Source organism: Abramis brama, assembly GCF_963993115.1.
Source record: "Abramis brama genome assembly, chromosome: 19".
NCBI classification, from domain to species: domain Eukaryota; kingdom Metazoa; phylum Chordata; class Actinopteri; order Cypriniformes; family Leuciscidae; genus Abramis; species Abramis brama.
The window spans coordinates 16179839-16198263 of NC_139981.1; the positions used below are offsets into that span (position 1 = coordinate 16179839).

Sequence of the window (18425 nt, forward strand, 5' to 3'; positions counted from 1 at the left end):
GGGGTTAGTCAGGGATTACTGATAATAGGCTTTACTCCACTGTACCTGCAGTCATGTCGTACACAGACATAGAGTGGACGTTACATTTATAGGAGACCATGGATGCCTCCATTATATTTCGTTTGATTGTTTTTCTTCTTTTATTAAGTCATATTAGCTCAGAGTGTTTTCCAGGATGCTCCTGTGGGACTGACCGTTTTGGGAGGTTAGTTACAGTTTCTTTCATTACAGACATCAGCAGTGACATTGAGCAAAGATGATGTTATTGTGCTGAGAATAGGTTTAGCACAATGTAAGAGCTAGTCTGTAAATATAAATAAATGGGCAATTCGAGGAGCTATTCTGCCCAAGAAAAGATATTAAAAAAATTAATTAAACCTCAAAGTGTTAAATTCAACACATTAAAAATGTATGTGTTTTTGTTTTCATAACAAAGAATTGCTGTCCCTGATAGTACTGGCACCAACCATTTTAGAAAACAAGTTTCTCCAAAAAGGAGAACACTATTGCTAGGACAACCTGATGTAATTAATTTGAACATTTTACTATATCTAAGAGTAGTAGTAATTTGTCATTAACCACACTTGTTAAAAAATTATATTATATTATATTATATTATATTATATTATATTATATTATATTATACTATGTTGTAAAGTAGTCGAACATCAACGTACAATTGAAAGTATTGAACGTTTTTCTCTAGGTCACTCACATGTATGGGAATTGCATTAACCCAGATTCCTGAGGACATACCGGAAGATCTGACTAAAATTCGAATAGAGAAATCACAGCTAAGTGAACTACCAAAGGCAGCGTTTTCCCATATTACGTATCTAAAGCATCTCTGGCTGAATTTCAATGACATCGCCATCATAAATATCAAAAGCCTGGAAGGTTTGGGTAACTTGACGGAGCTCCGGTTGCAGGGTAACAAGCTGCGTTCAGTACCATGGACAGCGTTTGAGGAAACGCCCAACCTCAAGATTCTGGATCTGAAGCACAACCGCATTGACGCCCTCCCTGAACACGCGCTTAAGTTTTTACCAGGTCTCACCTATTTAGACCTGTCCTCTAATCAACTCTCAGTCATTTCTAAAGACGTGTTTATGAACTGGCCTCTCTACCACACAGAAAACAAGCATGAAAAACCTACAGTGTCCAATGTTGTTCTGGCGCTTCACGACAACCCGTGGCTGTGCGACTGTCGCCTGGGAGGCTTCATTGAGTTTATCAAATCGTTGAGTCCGCCCTTCATTTTAATGAACTCATATTTGACATGCTCTGGCCCGGATTTCAAGGCAGGGAAATTTTTCCATGAGGTCGAGTTAAAGACGTGTGTGAAGCCAGTGGTCAGCGCCCCAATCAGCAACATCACCGTGCCTTTAGGCGGCAACATCACGCTAACATGCTTAGCCACGGCCAGACCTGAACCAGCCATTCGATGGACATATGGTCTTAAGATACTAAGAGGATTTCGTGGTAAGAGATTTTCTCATAAAACATGTTTACATACGTTTATCTTTACTTAAATAGATCTTTCTTTAAAAAATAGGTACTTAGCCCTCGATTACTGCACACACATATTATTGCACTTTTGCAAATGATATATGCAATAACATCACCGTTTGTATGTTACAAAATTACATGCTTTTAGACCTTATCTATACAATTAATTTGAATAATAATTTAATTCATCAGTAAATGTCAGTTTTTAAAAACACTCAAAATAGTGGACAGCGTGTTTTTAAAGTTTATATATATATATATATATAACCCTATTAAAAAGGAGTGTAAGTGATAAACAATTGTCAAATATCCAAACTACTTTAAACCTTTTCAGATTATGCAATTGTGACACATATGATACCTACTGTGCAAGCTTCTAAAAATGATCATAAATTATTACAAAAAATGGAAAATATAGTTTGACATTGTCAAATGACTAAGATGAGTAATTATTATTATTATTTACAACTAATATTGTTGTTATTATTACATATTAATTTATAAATTATGAATCAATATTAATAATACAAGTTATTTTTGTTATTATTATTATACTGTAAAAATACACAAAAATACCTTTTGGCCATACTCCATGTTGTCTTCAATTTCACTTTTTTCTCCAGAGATTCAGAGCCGTGTGGATGAAGACACTATCAGGTCTCAGCTGATCATTCCTTCGCTCCATCTGGCCGACAGAGGCCTCTACACCTGCTTTGCCAACAATTTCATCGGCAATACCTCAATCGGTATATTACTGGATGTGAAATCTCCAGAAGGCTCACTGTCTCATTCCTCAGACTTCCCTACTGCCATGGCAGAGGAAAATGTTTACATTGATATCCGTATTGCCAAGCAGACAGTGTATGGCATTACAGTTGAGTGGCGTGCTGTGACAGACAATCCAGCAGAAACCTGGTTCACCATTCATTTTGGCCGCTATGACACACTTAAGAAAGAGCAGATATACATAGGACCAGGTATTAACACATACTCTGTCACAGACCTGCTACCAGTCACTAAGTATGAAATCTGTGTTACTTTAAAGAACCAGGCTCCTCGGAACGGCCAGTGCATCGTGTTCGTGACAGGCAGTGATTTCAATGAAATGGAACAGAGAGAAAGGCTCATTCATATCATCGTCATTGTACTTGCCATGGTGCTCGCCGTGCCCGCGGGAATGTACGCCTGCACCACCGATGCCAAGTTCACCTGCTTTGAGCGCTGCACGGAGATGTGGAGAAACAGGCATACAGAGCACTCACACACTTCTGACGAGAGGCAGGGCACGTTTGACAGTCTCCAGGCCGCCAGTGATGAGGGCCTCTGCAAGGAGTCCAGCAAGGAGCTGAAGGCCCGACGAAGGTCTGCTGAAAAGCTACAGAAAACAAAGAATGAACGAAGACCAACAGCTGAGCTTTACTGACACTGCACTTTGAAAAGACATTCATAGACTGATCAATACCCATGAAAGGAGCAGGAAAGCCTGCATTGTCATCCAGCTTGAGTGGTCGGAGTAAAGTTAATATTCTGATTACGGATGCCAGAAGAGAGTCTCGATTGATCATGAACTCACGGATCAGGTGTTGCTGGACAGGATTTTTCCAGACAAACTGGCAAAAACCAAAGGAAGCCATTGAATAAAAGCAAAGTCACTGAATCAAACACTTCTATTGTCTGAAACTGGAAGCCTCCTACATTCAAGTTACAAATAGCCAAGCCAGCTCTTGCATTAGAAATAATGTGGATACACTATAAAAAAATAAAATAAAGTTCTTTATTGGCCTCAATGGTTCCATGAAGAACCTTTAACATCCATTGAACCTTTCCATTCCATAAAAGGATTTTCTTTAGATTCTAAAAATGGTATTTTAAGAACTGTGTTTACTGAAAGTGCTATGGCATCGCTGAAAAACAAACAAACAAAAAAAAACCTTTTGAAACCTATATTTTTAAGAATACAATTATATTTAGAAGAGAACAGACCTTTTATCATCTCAATGCACTTTATAGAAGCAACTAGTGACAAGTAGTAGCGCTCAAAGTATAGAAGACATTGATAATACAACTGTACATAAAACATCATTTTGGGGATTATATTTCTATTTTTAAACTAAGTGAATTCTTTTAGGTTGAGGTGCATTTGTATGATTGTTAAATTCGTGGCATGTTTTAAGTGACAGATTTATTTTTAATGCACATGATACAAACCTAGGGGTATAAAAGCAGATTAGGATTTTTGATGCCTGTTCCGTATCATGTGAATCCAACAGAATGCTTATCTTTTAAAATGGACACAAGCGTCAGTCATCAAGCCCTTTGACAAACAATGAAAATTCCACATACAATGAAAATTAAACAATGACGACACAAGGCTGCAATACATTGACCAATTTGAACTCCAATTATTGAAAGAGTTGGGGAATAAATGTAATGAAGATTGTTTTCTATAAATGATTTTGCCCCTAAAGTATGATATTTTGTTCCTTTTTTTTTTTTTTTTTTTTTTACAAATGAGTGATAGGTGCAATCTTTGTAAGTAAATATATACATTAAAATGAAAATTTGTTGCTGAACTTATACCATGTTTCTGTACTGAAATGTATATCACACATGGACTGTGCAATTCAAGGCAGTCAACTTTATTTGTAAATATGCCTGGAATAAAAAATAACCTTGTTCCACTAACAGACTGAACGGTTACCGCTGTCGAATCGTGCCGTATTCTGCACTAATCCAGGCTCGTTGACGGCTATGCTTCTTTTTCCATTGTGGTGCTACTAAACCAGGATTAAAACGTACATGACCAATCGTGAACCTCAGACTCTCCACACGCACGGTATGGTTAGTTACCCAAAATCTATACATGGAACTTTTTGTAAACGGTTCTAATGGAAATGCTGCTAGTACCAAAAAAGTGAATTCTACAGCTCTCTGTTATTTATGTCAGTGATAAACTTCGAGGGTTCTGATTTTGTGTTCAGAGCTCTGTGACTTTAGCCAGTGCTCCGAAATAAACTATTCAAGTTCCATATAAAATGTCTGCATCTTGGTTAGAATGTTCTGTTTTTCCTTTATCCTAGTCCATCAGCGCACTTTGCAAGTTTGTAATCCTCTCTAAAAAACACAGTAATCCTACAGGGTATAATTCCATGTCATTTGTGCTTTTACCCCCCAGTGCTGCTTTTACTATGTGAAAACAGACTTTCCTCATCACAGCCGTCTTGTCTCATGTGCAGGGGTTCTTTAAAAAAGAATTGACCAATGTTGAAAAACATTCACCTAAAAAACTTTATATAAACACCATGTTGAAAAGCCAGAGAGAGAAAGCGCATAATTTTGTCTTATAAATCTTCATGTGATCAAATCTGAACTTGATGTTAAGCCCCAAAAGAACAAGCACGAGCTAAAATAAGCAAACCACCGCTGCACGTGGTTAGTTTCTGAAATATATGATCACAATACTCATAAAATAACATCTGTATTTGAAAAATAAAGCTGGGTTTTAAAAACTGTTTTAAATTAAACAGAAAAAAGATTTAGGTCACACCAACTGCACCATAACCCCATATGGTGAAATGCAGCATTAAAGGAAATAATACTTTTCCTCAATCCTATATTATACAGAAGAAAAAACAACAGAGGCTACCGTATAAGATGACATTCAGCAGTTTCATATCACAGGACCACTTCAAAAACAAGAATAAACACTTAAAATGCCTTCAAATAAAACAACACACTTGAATGAAATGTCCATTTATTTACAAAAGGTTGAATATAAACAGAGATCACTCGAATTATTTTACATTTAATACTGAACGGCATGAAACCTGACAATGTACATTAAATTGATGAAACACGGCACAATATGATAACGTAGCGGTATGGTTTTCCTCACTGAAGGATAGGAAAATATGTATAATATTGGATTTGTTTGTGGTTTATCAGTCAAAAGCATTTATCAAATAAACCAGCAAATCAGTGTTTAGAATTGGTTTAGAGCATTAGAGCATAAAAATTTGGCATTGTAAATGTTCATTCAAGGTCCAAAAGATATTGTATTAAACTTAAAAAGCATTTAATTCGCTGGTCGCAGAGACACTACTATGTTTTTGGAAAAAAAAAAAGAAGAGAAAAAACAACTATTGTTCCCTTTTAAAAACCATGTAGTGAGTGAAAAGTACATGATATCGAAGAATAAAAATTCATTTCATTTTCCTTGCCAGTTATCCACAGTAAAAAAGAAAAAGACTTTGGTTTCATTTCTGGATGAAAAGTATCCACAGATGGAGAAATGTCAGAGAAGCATAGAGTAAATGTGAACCAATTCTTTTCCATCCAGAAGAGGGCAGTACACAGTGTCATAGCATGCGGATTAACATAGTGTTAGTCTTGGCAAGTGACACTTTTCCACTAGGAACCTGCAATCCCAGCTGAACTCTGCATACATACGGTGAGAAAACAGAGTTGTCCTGCTGAGATCTTGTTCTTGCTCAAATCTTGCCTAAAATCTTCTTCGTCAGAAGACAAAGGGCAGAGAATTAGCAGAGGGACACGTCTTCTCACCACTGAACACTGGTATTTCTACATGCATTTCACCATAATCAGTACCGGTTGGCCATGTTTTTCTGCTCCAGTCTAAGTTTGAGCTCAGAAACCAGTGCTGTGTTGACAGGATTGTCTTTACTCCTATGAGATTTTCTCTTTGTCTTGGAGGCCACCGAGGCGGAAACTGTAGGTACCGCCCACTCGCGGTCACCGTATCTATAGTGACTTGGCAACGGCGGGGGCATGATGGGGGCGTTAGGAGGCGACGGAGGTGCTCGATGATGAGAACACACTTTGATGTTATTGTTACAGTTGATATTGTCTGCTGTAGGGATCTCCTGTCCATCCCTGAACGGTTGCTGGAAGTTGTCTTGTCTCCGGGGTTTACGCTTCCTGCGTATGATGCGACGGGAGGGTAGGATCTTATTGGACTTGTTGTTTCTCATGAATATAATAGTAGATATCAAGACTGTCACAAAAACCATGATTAATATGACACCACTGATCAAGCCTAGTAAATGCATGGGATTTTCCCTACTTTTCAATAAAAAGGACGTCAAAGGTCCCTTGAGTTGAGTCTGTAAAAGAGCACAAAGAGAAATCAAGTCCATAGGACTCAAGGGTGATATACTGTAGGCTTTTCTCTGTTTGTCCAGAGACACATGATACAAGTGAGGCAGATAAATAATTCCCAGAGAGGCCAATAGCAGGCAACAAAGCATTCTTGTGTGAAATAGTACTATGGTATACCAGCATTGGTTAGAAAGCACTGATAGGGCGACTACTTGGAATATACACAGCGTGACTGCATGGCATCTTGACAGCTGAGCAATTGATTAAAAGCAATTGATTTGGTGTTTATGTAAATTAATTTGACAATTTGAAATTGAGTTGAAGACGAAATGAATCTGAATGTTACAACAGAGTCTGGTTGCACAGTAAGACAAGATCAGAAGGGTTGAATAGGGCACCCAGAATTAAGACCATGCAGCCTCATTGTCATAATCTCAAAAACATCTACTGTACGGCTTAGACTGAATGGAGAAATGGGCGATAGCGTAGAATAAAAGCTATTATTTTGAAAAAATATGTATTTTAACTGTGCTTGTGTACTCTTTTACAGACATTTTACTTGCCTTTAAGCAGCAATAAAATCATGGAAGAAAAAAAAAAAAAGCTAAGAATTGGTGTCGGTGTCAAAGTGTCTCATGGTCAGGGCCTCCTAATAATCTTTCTGATCTTGCCCCTTGGCTGGACCCGGGACTTTTTCACAGATTTCCAGAAAATTATGGTGGATATGAAAATGGTCAGAATGATAGCGAGGACTACAATGCTCAAGCAAATGCTGAAAACAGTCCAGGGCCGAGTTCTCAGACTCAAGAAGTATGAAATCATTCTGGATTTGATCTGTAAAGCACACAATAACAAAAACTTATGCTAGGTTTGATATGAGGTTTTCTCACAATACAGATAAAATAGTGAGAGTGCAGATTAAAGATTTCCATGTGCATGATTCACTATTTTTATAGCATGCATAAATGAGAATCAAAGGGTTCTTGAGTTGTTTTGAATGGCAATACTAAATGAAAAGAACCACTTACCGCTTCTGTGATGTCAATCTTTATCACTGTAGTGGTGCTGAAGGATGGTGAACCTCTGTCTTTGGCCTGAACAACCACAGACCAGGTACAGTCTTTCTGATTGGTGATATTCTGGACTATGTCCATGGACTTGATGTATGGCTTCAACTTTATTTCTCCTGTGTCTGCATCGATGTCAAATATGTTGTCTGGGTCGGCTTTCATAATGGAGTATTCAATGACATTGTTTGGCTCTTCTGCATCTTCATCAATCGCCTACAATCATCAAACACAGTCAACTGACAATTACACAAGTCTTCTATTAGAAGAACAAAATTTCAAGGAGTCTTTAAAATAGCTGCTAACCTCTATTTTCACCGGTGCACCAATCACCATTGTTTTCTCTAGAGAGTTCTCATTAAACTCTGGTGAATGGTCATTGAGGTCCATAATGGTGACGAAGACTTCTGCAAGGCTGTATTTTCCTTCAGTGTCTTCAGCCTTCACATAGAAGTTATACTTGGATTTGACCTCGGCGTCCAGACTGGCCCAGGGCTGAGTGTAGATGATTCCCGAATCAGCCTGAATGAGAAACCTTTGTGAAAAAAAATATAAGACAGGAAATGAGTTCTATTGGAAAATCAGGATTACACAGGGCTTGTTGTACAGGGAGATGTTAACATGATTTAAAGCTTTGAGAACACACTCTCTCCTTTTGAAAACTGGTATGTATACTTCTTGTTATGATGTCAACAGGATAAAACATCATATACTTATATACTGTCTACTGTATACACTATCATTTAAAAGACTGGGGTAATTAAGGTTTTCTTAATGTTTTTGAAAGAAGTCTCTCATGCTCACCAATTTAAATAGAGGTTTCCATCTATTTTATTTTAATTATATTTTAAGATATTTTAAGATATCTATTCATGTGATCTGAATTTTCAGCAATCAAAAATCCAGTCTTCAGTGTCATTTTCTTCAGAAATCATTCTAATATGCTGATTTGGTTCTCAAGAAACATTTCATATTTATTATCAATGTTGAAATCAGTTCAAAAGAACAGCATTTATTTGAAATAGAAGTCTTTACTGACACTTTTGATCAATTGAATGTCTTTGCTGAATAAAAGTATTCATTTCTTTCAAAAATAAAATAAAAAAGTACTAACCTCAAACTATTGATCAGTAGTGTACGTATATATTGCTCTATATGACTGGCCCGACACAACAGCTGTTTGACCTGTTTGTCCAAACCCTGGAGGTTGTGGAAGTGTTCTGAAAATCTGTCTGGTTATTATTTTATATACTTAATTCCATTTTGTGCAGCTAATGTGCAGCAATGACACACTGCACCTTTAAGTGGGGCTGTTACATGAAAAGAACAGTCTATTTTCTGCTCAAATCCCATTAGTGGATTAACCAATATGGAGGGCCAAGTAACTCTTTGTTTGCAGTTAAATTTAGTTTTGCAATTCTAGTTAATTGATTCTGTATAGTGAAAAACTGTTGTCATTTGACAAAGTGTGTAGTTCATTAAATATTATTAAATACTGACAATGATAAAATCTGATGAATGAAACTGCATGCAAAAGACTGCATACTGTCAATTTAGAGGTATTGTTGTCGGGTAAATAAAATCAGGCATAAGCTGCTATTGGCAGGCTGTGTGGTCTGTCTGGCAGAAACAAAACAGAAAAGATCCCACGCTCACTCAGCCTTGCCAATGAGAGAGTTCACACAGCTGGAAAAAGGAAGCTTACCGGAAAGCTTTACTATGCCTGTTCTGTCAACAAGTCATCATTTACACATTTATATGGGTTATATTTATGTGTTTTATGCTCTATAAAATATAACAAATATGTTACTATCAGAGACCTTGAATCTGTCTCAGGGTTTGGGAAGCTTGAGACAGATTTTTTGAATAAAGAGCCGAGAACAGCGGGAGGACTGAACTCTGTCCCAAGATGGCAATAATATTTCAGCTATTTGAGCGCTGCCTTTGGAATCTAATAAAAGAAAGGAAAATCACATCCACCTGGGTACTGCTAGTCCTGAGTACAGCAAGATAAGAGTCTTACAACAACATAAAAAGTTATTGGGAACTGAATTCTGCCTAGCTTTAGTATCTGTGGGCTGTGTGTGATGAATCGAGGTGAGCTCACATCCCTCCTGTTCTCCCATTCGCTAAATAGTCTGTGTTTTGGCATTAATGATGTTGCATAAGCAACTGTTTTTCATGTGGCTTATTCCAGTCGGCTGGCATTTCATCAGTAGGATCTCAGGCATTAAAAAGACCACACACACTCTGAAAAGGAGGGAATCAAACATTAAATGTGGGGGTAGGGTACTCACAGGTCTGCTCCTGAGCCATAGATGGAGTATCTGACCACACCCCAAAGACCAGAATCAGGATCTGTGGCCTGCAGAGAGCATAAGGAGAAAACGTCAGCAACTGGCATACTGAGATGCCAACATCTACGTAACAGAACAGATGACGTTTTTAGCAAAAAAGCAAAACATTAGGGGCGATGTGGGATTTGTTAATCTGGCTACGTCATTATTTCCCTTGTTGTAGCATGTCCTCCGAGGTCAAAATCCGGCAGGTCATTTAGCAAATTGTAGTCCAGAAACAGGATAACTCCCATTTGGTGAGCACTTGCTTACACAGGGTGAGGGTTAATCTCAACAGGGTTCAATCTCTCTATCCACTGATGGAAGGCAGAGTGGGACAAGTTTACATTCGGACAGAAATTAGTTTAGCATTGTACCTGCTTAAGGGTTAGATTTGGAAAAAAACTCAGGGTCCTAGTCAGGAAAACATTTTCTTTTTTATACTTCTGTTTCAAAGTCTCTTTATTTATCATACAGTAAAAAAGTGACATTGTGAAATATTATTATAATTTAAAGTAATTGTTTTCGATTTGAATATATTTTAAAACGTAATGTATTCCTGTGCTGGCAAAGCTGATTTTTCAGCAGCCAGTCTTCAGCGTCACATGATCCTTCAGAAATCATTGTAATATGTATAATTTTGCAGAAACTGTAAAAAAAATGTTTTCAAGATTCATTGATAAATAGGAACTTTATAAGAACAGTGTTTATTTTAAATACTATTTTTTTTTGTAACATTATAAATGTCTTTAATCACTTTTGATAAATGTGATGCATCCTTGTTGATTAAAAATCTGAATTAAAAATATATATATATCACTGTCCCAAACCTTTTGAGTGGTAGTGCATTTAAACCTTATTGTTTTTAGATTCAATATGATGTGTTCATTTTAAATAAACATGATCAGTATCATAGTTTTGTAGAACAAAAAAGCTGTACCATTTTGTTTGAGTATTCTGACATAAAAAAAGATAATCATGATGGTATTTTTGTCTATTAAAGCCCAAATCTGGGGTTTTAGTGTTACACAACTGAATGAAAATGATAGCCATCTGGCAGCTTACCACGTAATAGACTGTTTAGCATGCATTCACATACTGAGCATGATTTGGGATTCTGAGCCAACCCCTCAAATGTTATATTTAAATGAATAATGCGTATAATGCGTCTTTTCACAAAAACAGAGCAGTCTAGAGAGAATGACAAACATGTTAATCTTTTTGTGCATATAATGTCTAGAGTGTTCTGTACTCACTGTCACAGACACAACATTGGATCCTCCGGGTGAATTTTCTGGAATCCGAGCGATGTAAAAATCAGAAGTGAATTTCGGAGCGTTATCATTGGTGTCTAGCAGATGAATGATTATGTCTGCCGTGGCACTGAATCTCTCAGGTGTGTCAATCTCTATAGCGAGGAGCTGCAAACAATGAGCATAAACACATTTCTGCAACTGGTAGCATATTATTGATTATAATAGTGTAGGGTCATTCTCAGGCCATTTGTGTCCCCATTACTGGTACAATTACATATAGATTCAAAAGTAATTGTATTTTATAAGACCATTTTCGTGTCCATTGAATAAAAAAATACATTTACTGATATGAAAACATTTGTTGATACATTGATATTTCTGAGAAAATGGATCATTTGACTCATCAAGCCTGTTATTTTCTAACATTGTTGCTCTTTAAACATGTTCCTGAAAAACTGGGAAAAACTGGACAATTTCCTGAGAAAGACCCTTTGAAATTCATTATTTTATTGCACTTTAAAGTCAAATTAAAGTACAACATCCACTGTTTTCCTGAAACATACATGACTGTGTAACATATGCAACAAATCTGTTGGATCATTATTTGTCCATATATTCAGGATTGAGCACATATTGTATAATACACTTTTCTTAAACAGTTCCCGTGAATTTCTACTCACCTTAAATGTCAGGAATTGTGATTTCTCAAAATCCATTGCAGCAGAATCCTCTACAAGGACGGTGACTTGGGCTTCATTCAGAACGGTTTGAGGGACCACTCGTAACATGCGGCCTGGGCCTACCAGTCTGAGGTGGAATTTGGCATTTGATCCCTGAGAACAAGCATATAGTTTAAACATATTTTGTAACACAAAACTTTCACACAAAGCTAATAGAGAGAACTATCAAAGACATAGAAATGGAATAAGTTAAAGCCATTTTAAATGAATGGCAAACAATGATTGTTGGACAAATGATGTGCTAATCCATGTGATCTTTTATGAGTAATGAATTCTACATATCAATGTGACTAAATGCTGAATAACTACAAATATTATTGCGTAATATGACAACAGCTTGAAAGGGACCACCTGCTTGTTTGGGTGCTTTTCTGTCATTTATGTAACTATGACTGAACAGTGCTCATAGAAAACATGGAAGTAATACATTAAACTAATGGTGTCTTATCTAGTTGATTTTTAAATAATGGTTGATCTGCTCCACACAACTACTCTAACACTCAATCAGCTTTTATTAAATTCTCTTAAAACGCAGAACAGATCGCCAGATTTTCTTTCTAATGTGTATAAACCTGCATGCACTCATTTTAGCTAAGAAGAGCCTGTAACCTGCTGCTGAAACAAATGGTACCCACCTGGTCAGAGTCGTTGACTGTGATTTTCAAGCCCCTCAGGAACTCTCCCTCAGGAGGATGCTCATACATGGTTAACTCGAACACATTCTGTGGTCCATTCTCTCCAAAGAATGTGGGTGGATGGTTGTTCAGATCCACTACCTTAATGGTCACTGTAGTGACTGCAAAGTCCAAGCGTTTCCCCTCTGGACTAACCTCTGAAGCCTGAGAAAGGAAGAAATTACTGATTATTAATTCAACTGAATACATTTATACCAACCAGCAGTTACAAAAAGCCATGTTGTATTCATTGACTCAAGATACTCTTGTAATGAGGACGTGCAAGTTTAAAAGAGATATAACTACATAACATGGACAGAGATTTTAGTAATTGGCTTATTCCTGAAATTGGCTTAAGCTCTGTCTCAAGTCAGAGACCAGAGAGAAACAACGTCCAGTCACCAAACATTTGATAGCAGAAAAAAAAAAAAAACTTGAGACAGAATAGAACAGAATTAGAAATAGAGTTTAAAAATGATTTTAACCTTGACTTTAATATTAAAGACTTCCCTCCTCAGGTCTGCTGGATACACCTTCAGAGTGATGCATCCACTGGTTTTATTGATGGCAAAAACCCCATCTGCTCCTGAATAAATTGGTTGGAAATTTGTTAAGAGAAAGCTCATAATGAAATTCCTTTCCAGCCATGCATTTCCATATTAACCAATAATACTTACCAGATTCTAATGAATAAATGATTGGATTTGGATTATCCATGTCTCCATCTTTGGCAATAACTGTAAATATCTCAGATCCCTGTAAAAAGATCCCTGTAATTAGATCTTAGACAAGGAGCAGTAAAGTTTGCATGATTAATTAAATAATATGACTTGACACAGTTTGTCAAAGTATTTTCATTTTGGGTAAAATATTAATCTGAGAAAGCTGTTGCATTTGCTAAAAAAACAACAGGGTAACATTAGCAGATAAAGTAAGGAATGTATTCTAGCAAGCTATGTTCAACTGTAATTTTTCCTTAATATTTGATAGGGGATACACTATCTTGTCTTGAGAGCATGTGTACAGTAGCTCAGTACAGTCTTTCTTTCTTTTTATCTGATTTTAGCTGCATGCTGTGCTGTTCCGCAAATGTTTTAGCAGGATCAAACTGTAACGTGGACAACATTTGCCATGAAGCATTATTATTATTATTATTTAAAAAAATTCATACATGTTCAAATCAAATCAGCATATTATAATACTTTATGTAACATTTTAAAATATATTAAAATAGAAAACAGTTATTTTAAATTATAATAATATTCTCAAAATAGTTTTTCAAAATAGTTGTTTTATGTATTCGTGATCAAATATATGAAGCATAAGAGACTTCTGTCAAAAGCATAAAATAATATTACTGACCTCAAACTTTAGTGTGTCTATATATAATATAATAATTCACCTTTAATCACTTAAAATCACACTGAAGTACAATGGACTGTAGAGTGTTCGTAAGAAGTCATGCTGTAGTGTTACGATGGATACTCACAGGTGAAGAGACCTCATAGACATAACCAAAGTAAGGAGTTCCAACAAACTCAGGAGGAGTGTCTTGAGTGTCAATCACATTTATCGTCAAAGTGGCAGATGATGACATCACTTGTTGCTTGCCCTTGTAAACGCCACCTCCATCCTGAAAACAAAAGTTAGTGTTACTTCATATTTCATTATGATGCCAAAAAATTATAACAGCCAAAGAATTAAAATGATAATTGGTAGAGCAGATAAAGGTAGTAAATGGAAGAACTAAGCTTGAACTGGTAAAACAAGGTGAACAAACTCCCTCTCACCTTTGCCACCACAGTGATGAAATGTGTGCGGAATTTCTCATAATCGAGGGCTTCACCTGGTTTTATCCGCAGCACGCCACTATGGTGGTCGATGGCAAACTTTGTGCTTGGTTCACTGCTCTAGATTTGAGAAAAAATAAAGAGATTCTACTGTCACTCTATATGGATTCCCATATGTCTATGAGCTTGTGATAAAATAGGCAATAATGAATAGTATAGTATAATAGTATAAATATCCATACTGTGTCATAATGGGAAATATAAAAACTTTCTTCTCCTCGATCTGATCCAGACCTGCCTAAAACGTCTTGATCGAAGGCCACATAATATTTCCTCAAACATCTACGTCACAATGTGAAATATTAGCTTAATGCCCGCCCAAAGGCATGCAGTACGCAATGAAAGGCAATGTTTCATTAAATAAAACTGTTGTTGTCATGTCACGGAGACGCTGTGTTTTTGGATGAGAACAGGTTTTGGATGAGGTTAAGATTTATTTATTAATCATTTTATAGAGGACAGCTTCCTGAACCTAGGAAAGTACAACGCCGGCTATGTGCTGTGAAACGTTCTGCTCAAGTCATGCTTGCAAAGTTGCTTCTGATCGATTGGCTTTATCATCCGCATTTTGCAGAATCCGACTCGGGCTCGAACTGATGGTAAAAACCGACTACATTATTATTATTAAATGTGTGTTTTGCCTTGGAAGCTGAAGCTCACGATTATGGTAAGGGCCGTTACATTTCAGACACACGCTTGAGGTGTTTAGCCAATCACAACGCACTGGGTCTGCTGGCCAATCAGAGCACTTTGAGCTTTTCGGAAGGAGGAGCTTTATAAAAATTAGCGTGTTTCAGACAGACTGGAAACAGAGGTACTGCAATGTACAGTATGTGAAAAATAATGTGTTCACCTATTCTATTACACCAAATAAACCAAATAATTAACTTATTATTTTATTACTTATTATAAATAGCATCATATGACCCCTTTGAATGCAATTTCAAATGTGCTCATCATAGATTTATTCTTTAGTTATGAGTATGACCCATTTATATGGATATTCTATGAGACTTTGCAGTAATGAACAAAAGGGTGAAAACAGAGGGAAAAAAAAAAAGAAGTAATCCTGTACTTTCATTTGACCTTGAGTTCATGTTTGATATTTCAACTGGATGCCAGATGTTACCTGGAGGAAGAAAGTGACTGATCCCCCAGAGCCGATGTCTCTGTCCACTGCCTGCACTTTGTAGATGCTGCTCCCAGATGTAGTGTTCTGTGCAAACACATACAGTTTTCAAACAAGCCTGTTTATCCAGATCACATTCAAATCCAAATCATTTTTGCTGGCCAGGTATTTTCCAAAAAATATTCTATAGCAAGTTAGGAACCTAAATGATTTAGTAAAGAATAATTAAGTACAGATTCTCTGAGACAAGATTCCTCACCTCTGGCACATCTACGATGGAAGGCATGTTCTGAAACTGCGGTCTCTCGTCATTGGCATCCGTGACAATAACCGAAACCTTTTCAACTACCTGAGTATTAGAAAGACAATCACTGCAAAACTCATCACATACACTGGATAAGATTCATAAATCAACAATACTTACTTTGTTAAGGCCATCTGAGATGCTGACAAAAAATTCAATATCATCTTGTGCCTGTGATAAACAGATGGGTTAGTGTCACTGTAATGTTCTCAGCACATTTAAAACTTGATACGCGTTTTGAAATGTACCTCTCTGTCGAGTTCCTCTATTAGAGTTACTGCTCCAGATTTGGGATGAACACGAAAATATTCTTTGTATCCGGGTTCAAAGGTCATTCCATACTTTACTGGCTGGCCTTCAGGGTCAGTTCCATTAAGAACGTATATCTGTGTTCCTGTAATTTACAGTTGTAAGCAGTTATTTCTGTTCAAGTCAAATCAAAATGACATCTAAAGCAGTGGTTCACAACCATGGGTACGAGGCTTTAAATTATTTAAGAGAAGACATTAAAAAGGCATTAAAATAAGCAAAAATAATACAAAATCAAGATATTTCTTATTTTAATTCAAAGCCTCAATTGTTTTTTGTTTTTCTTCTTTGAGGAACCAGGGTTCCCAATGTCTTGAAAAACCTGGATATGTGAAGAGGCCTATTTAAAAAGTGTGATTTCTAGACCTGGAAAAGACTCCATGGGCATTTTTATAATGAATATGAATGTTTTCTTATTATGCCAAGCTCAAAGGGAAAATTCGTCAAGCCTGCACCCAGCTCAAGACACGTGGTTTTGGAAAACAGCAGTGGCCATGTTAATACCGTTTACAACAATAGGATAAATCAAACAGTCTTCTAATCAGATGGTACAAAAGTTTTACCTTACCTTTTGGCGTATCCTCTGAGAGATTGAACATTGCCATATTACCGTTGTTACTGCTGGGCCCATTATCATAGAAATAGGGTGCATAGTCAGCCTGAGCTATAAACAACAATAATCAGATATCAGATTAACATACCTCAATTAACAGTGTAATGTAACCAGATTTATGAGGACAAGTACAACAACTGTACCTATCACAATATTAGTCATTTTACTGACATGTGTTTGATCACACACTGCATAATGTAATAATACTAATGACTCTCTCTATCCACTTGTCAGGGATTACAGGTGTCTTACGTCACACATGCCTCAATATCCCCTGCTTTACCAAATCTATTTCACTATATAAATTCACTTTTGAAATGAATTTATATCTAAATTTAGATTTAGATGTAGTTTTCTTTCAGGCAAGTCTGTATTTGCTTAACTCCTACTGTCAAGCAGGAATAAAGGTGATGCAAATGAGGGAGGAACATAAAAGAAGTAGTCTACATAACAGTAGTCAAGATTATCTACACCAGTCAACAGTATAACATACTCAACTAAAGAAACGTTTAAGCGCCTGAGTCACATTCGGGTTCAAAGGCTTTCATGAATACATACCAAAGCAGAAATGCGCTAGCAGAAGAAATGATGAAAACTGTATTCCCATAGTATTCTTCATCCTAATAAAGCAAAGCATTTACAGCAGGCCAGACAGCGCACTAGTAAAGACAGCTACGGCAGAGTCCTTCTAAGGGTGTTTATTTCAGATTGAGTAGAGCTAAGACAGGTGCTCAGAGCCTAATCCAATGACAAGCCTTAACCCATGGCACATTTTTAGAAGCCCATCTTTTTGCAGCTAATGGCCACTAGGGGGCTTCATGAGTAGAACACCTGACCTGATATGACAGGTTCTAGAACATCTTCTTATATGTGGTACTACTGAAATCCCATTTTTAGAATGCTAGATCTCTGTCACAAAGCAATCAATTAATACCGGAAGAAATATGAAAGAATCGCCTGATTTTAAGAGATGTTGTGTTTTCATGTTTTATGGGGACTTTCCATAGACATAATGATTTTTATACTGTACAAACTATATTCTATCCCCCGTACACTAAACTTACCCCTAAACCTACACTTTTAGAAAACTTTATGCATTGTCATTTTCATGCTACACACACACACAATTAATTTGTGTGTGTGTAAAAGATTGTGCTGTTTTCACACATAATATATACATATATATATATATATATATATATGTACACACACACACACACACATATATATATGAGGAAGAATAGTCTTAATCTCTTTACCTGACAATCCAGTTTACATTTCAGAGCACGTTCAGGTTACAAATTTCAAAATGTAGTTTTTTGTGAAGATTATGAGATTAAGACTATTCTTCCTCTAATATATATATATATATATATATATATATATATATATATATACAGTATATATATATACACACACACACATATATACACACACACACACACACATATATATATTTGAGGAAGAATAGTCTTAATCTCATAATCTTCACAAAAAAAGGACAATCCAGTTTACATTTC

The 18425-nt window shown here is 36.5% G+C and overlaps 2 protein-coding genes across 3 annotated transcripts; one reads left to right on the forward strand and one right to left on the reverse strand.

The window, feature by feature from the left end:
* Positions 1 to 38: 38 nt before the first annotated feature.
* On the forward strand, positions 39 to 4013 carry lrit2 (leucine-rich repeat, immunoglobulin-like and transmembrane domains 2). The gene is made up of 3 exons (XM_084093692.1): positions 39 to 205; positions 707 to 1482; positions 2133 to 4013. Exons 1-3 carry the CDS (start codon positions 99 to 101, stop codon positions 2930 to 2932), a joined length of 1683 nt encoding a protein of 560 aa, XP_083949818.1. The 5' UTR covers positions 39 to 98; the 3' UTR covers positions 2933 to 4013.
* On the reverse strand, positions 3985 to 17653 carry cdhr1a (cadherin-related family member 1a). Of its 2 annotated transcripts, none has more exons than XM_084093689.1 (17): positions 17464 to 17625; positions 16861 to 16956; positions 16232 to 16377; positions 16104 to 16154; positions 15939 to 16028; positions 15680 to 15766; positions 14491 to 14610; positions 14190 to 14333; positions 13378 to 13456; positions 13186 to 13286; positions 12662 to 12865; positions 11967 to 12119; positions 11287 to 11451; positions 9992 to 10059; positions 8001 to 8229; positions 7656 to 7910; positions 3985 to 6632 (listed from the first exon to the last, which is right to left on the reverse strand). In XM_084093689.1, the coding sequence occupies exons 1-17, from the start codon at positions 17540 to 17542 to the stop codon at positions 6111 to 6113; spliced, it is 2589 nt and encodes an 862-aa protein (XP_083949815.1). In that variant the 5' UTR covers positions 17543 to 17625; the 3' UTR covers positions 3985 to 6110. The 2 variants fall into 2 exon arrangements, with proteins under 2 accessions (XP_083949815.1, XP_083949816.1); XM_084093690.1 differs by having other exon boundaries at positions 5247 to 7461; positions 17464 to 17653.
* Positions 17654 to 18425: the final 772 nt, after the last annotated feature.

Coding starts and splice junctions, on each gene's coding strand:
- lrit2 (XM_084093692.1), top strand. CDS start 99: ATGGATGCCTCCATTATATTTCGTTTGATTGTTTTTCTTCTTTTATTA. Junction 206..706: donor GGGACTGACCGTTTTGGGAG/GTTAGTTACAGT, acceptor GTTTTTCTCTAG/GTCACTCACATGTATGGGAA. Junction 1,483..2,132: donor GATACTAAGAGGATTTCGTG/GTAAGAGATTTT, acceptor TTTTTTCTCCAG/AGATTCAGAGCCGTGTGGAT.
- cdhr1a (XM_084093689.1), bottom strand. CDS start 17,542: ATGCTTTGCTTTATTAGGATGAAGAATACTATGGGAATACAGTTTTCA. Junction 16,378..16,860: donor CTCAGAGGATACGCCAAAAG/GTAAGGTAAAAC, acceptor TGTAAATTACAG/GAACACAGATATACGTTCTT. Junction 13,457..14,189: donor TCTATGAGGTCTCTTCACCT/GTGAGTATCCAT, acceptor ATCTTTTTACAG/GGATCTGAGATATTTACAGT.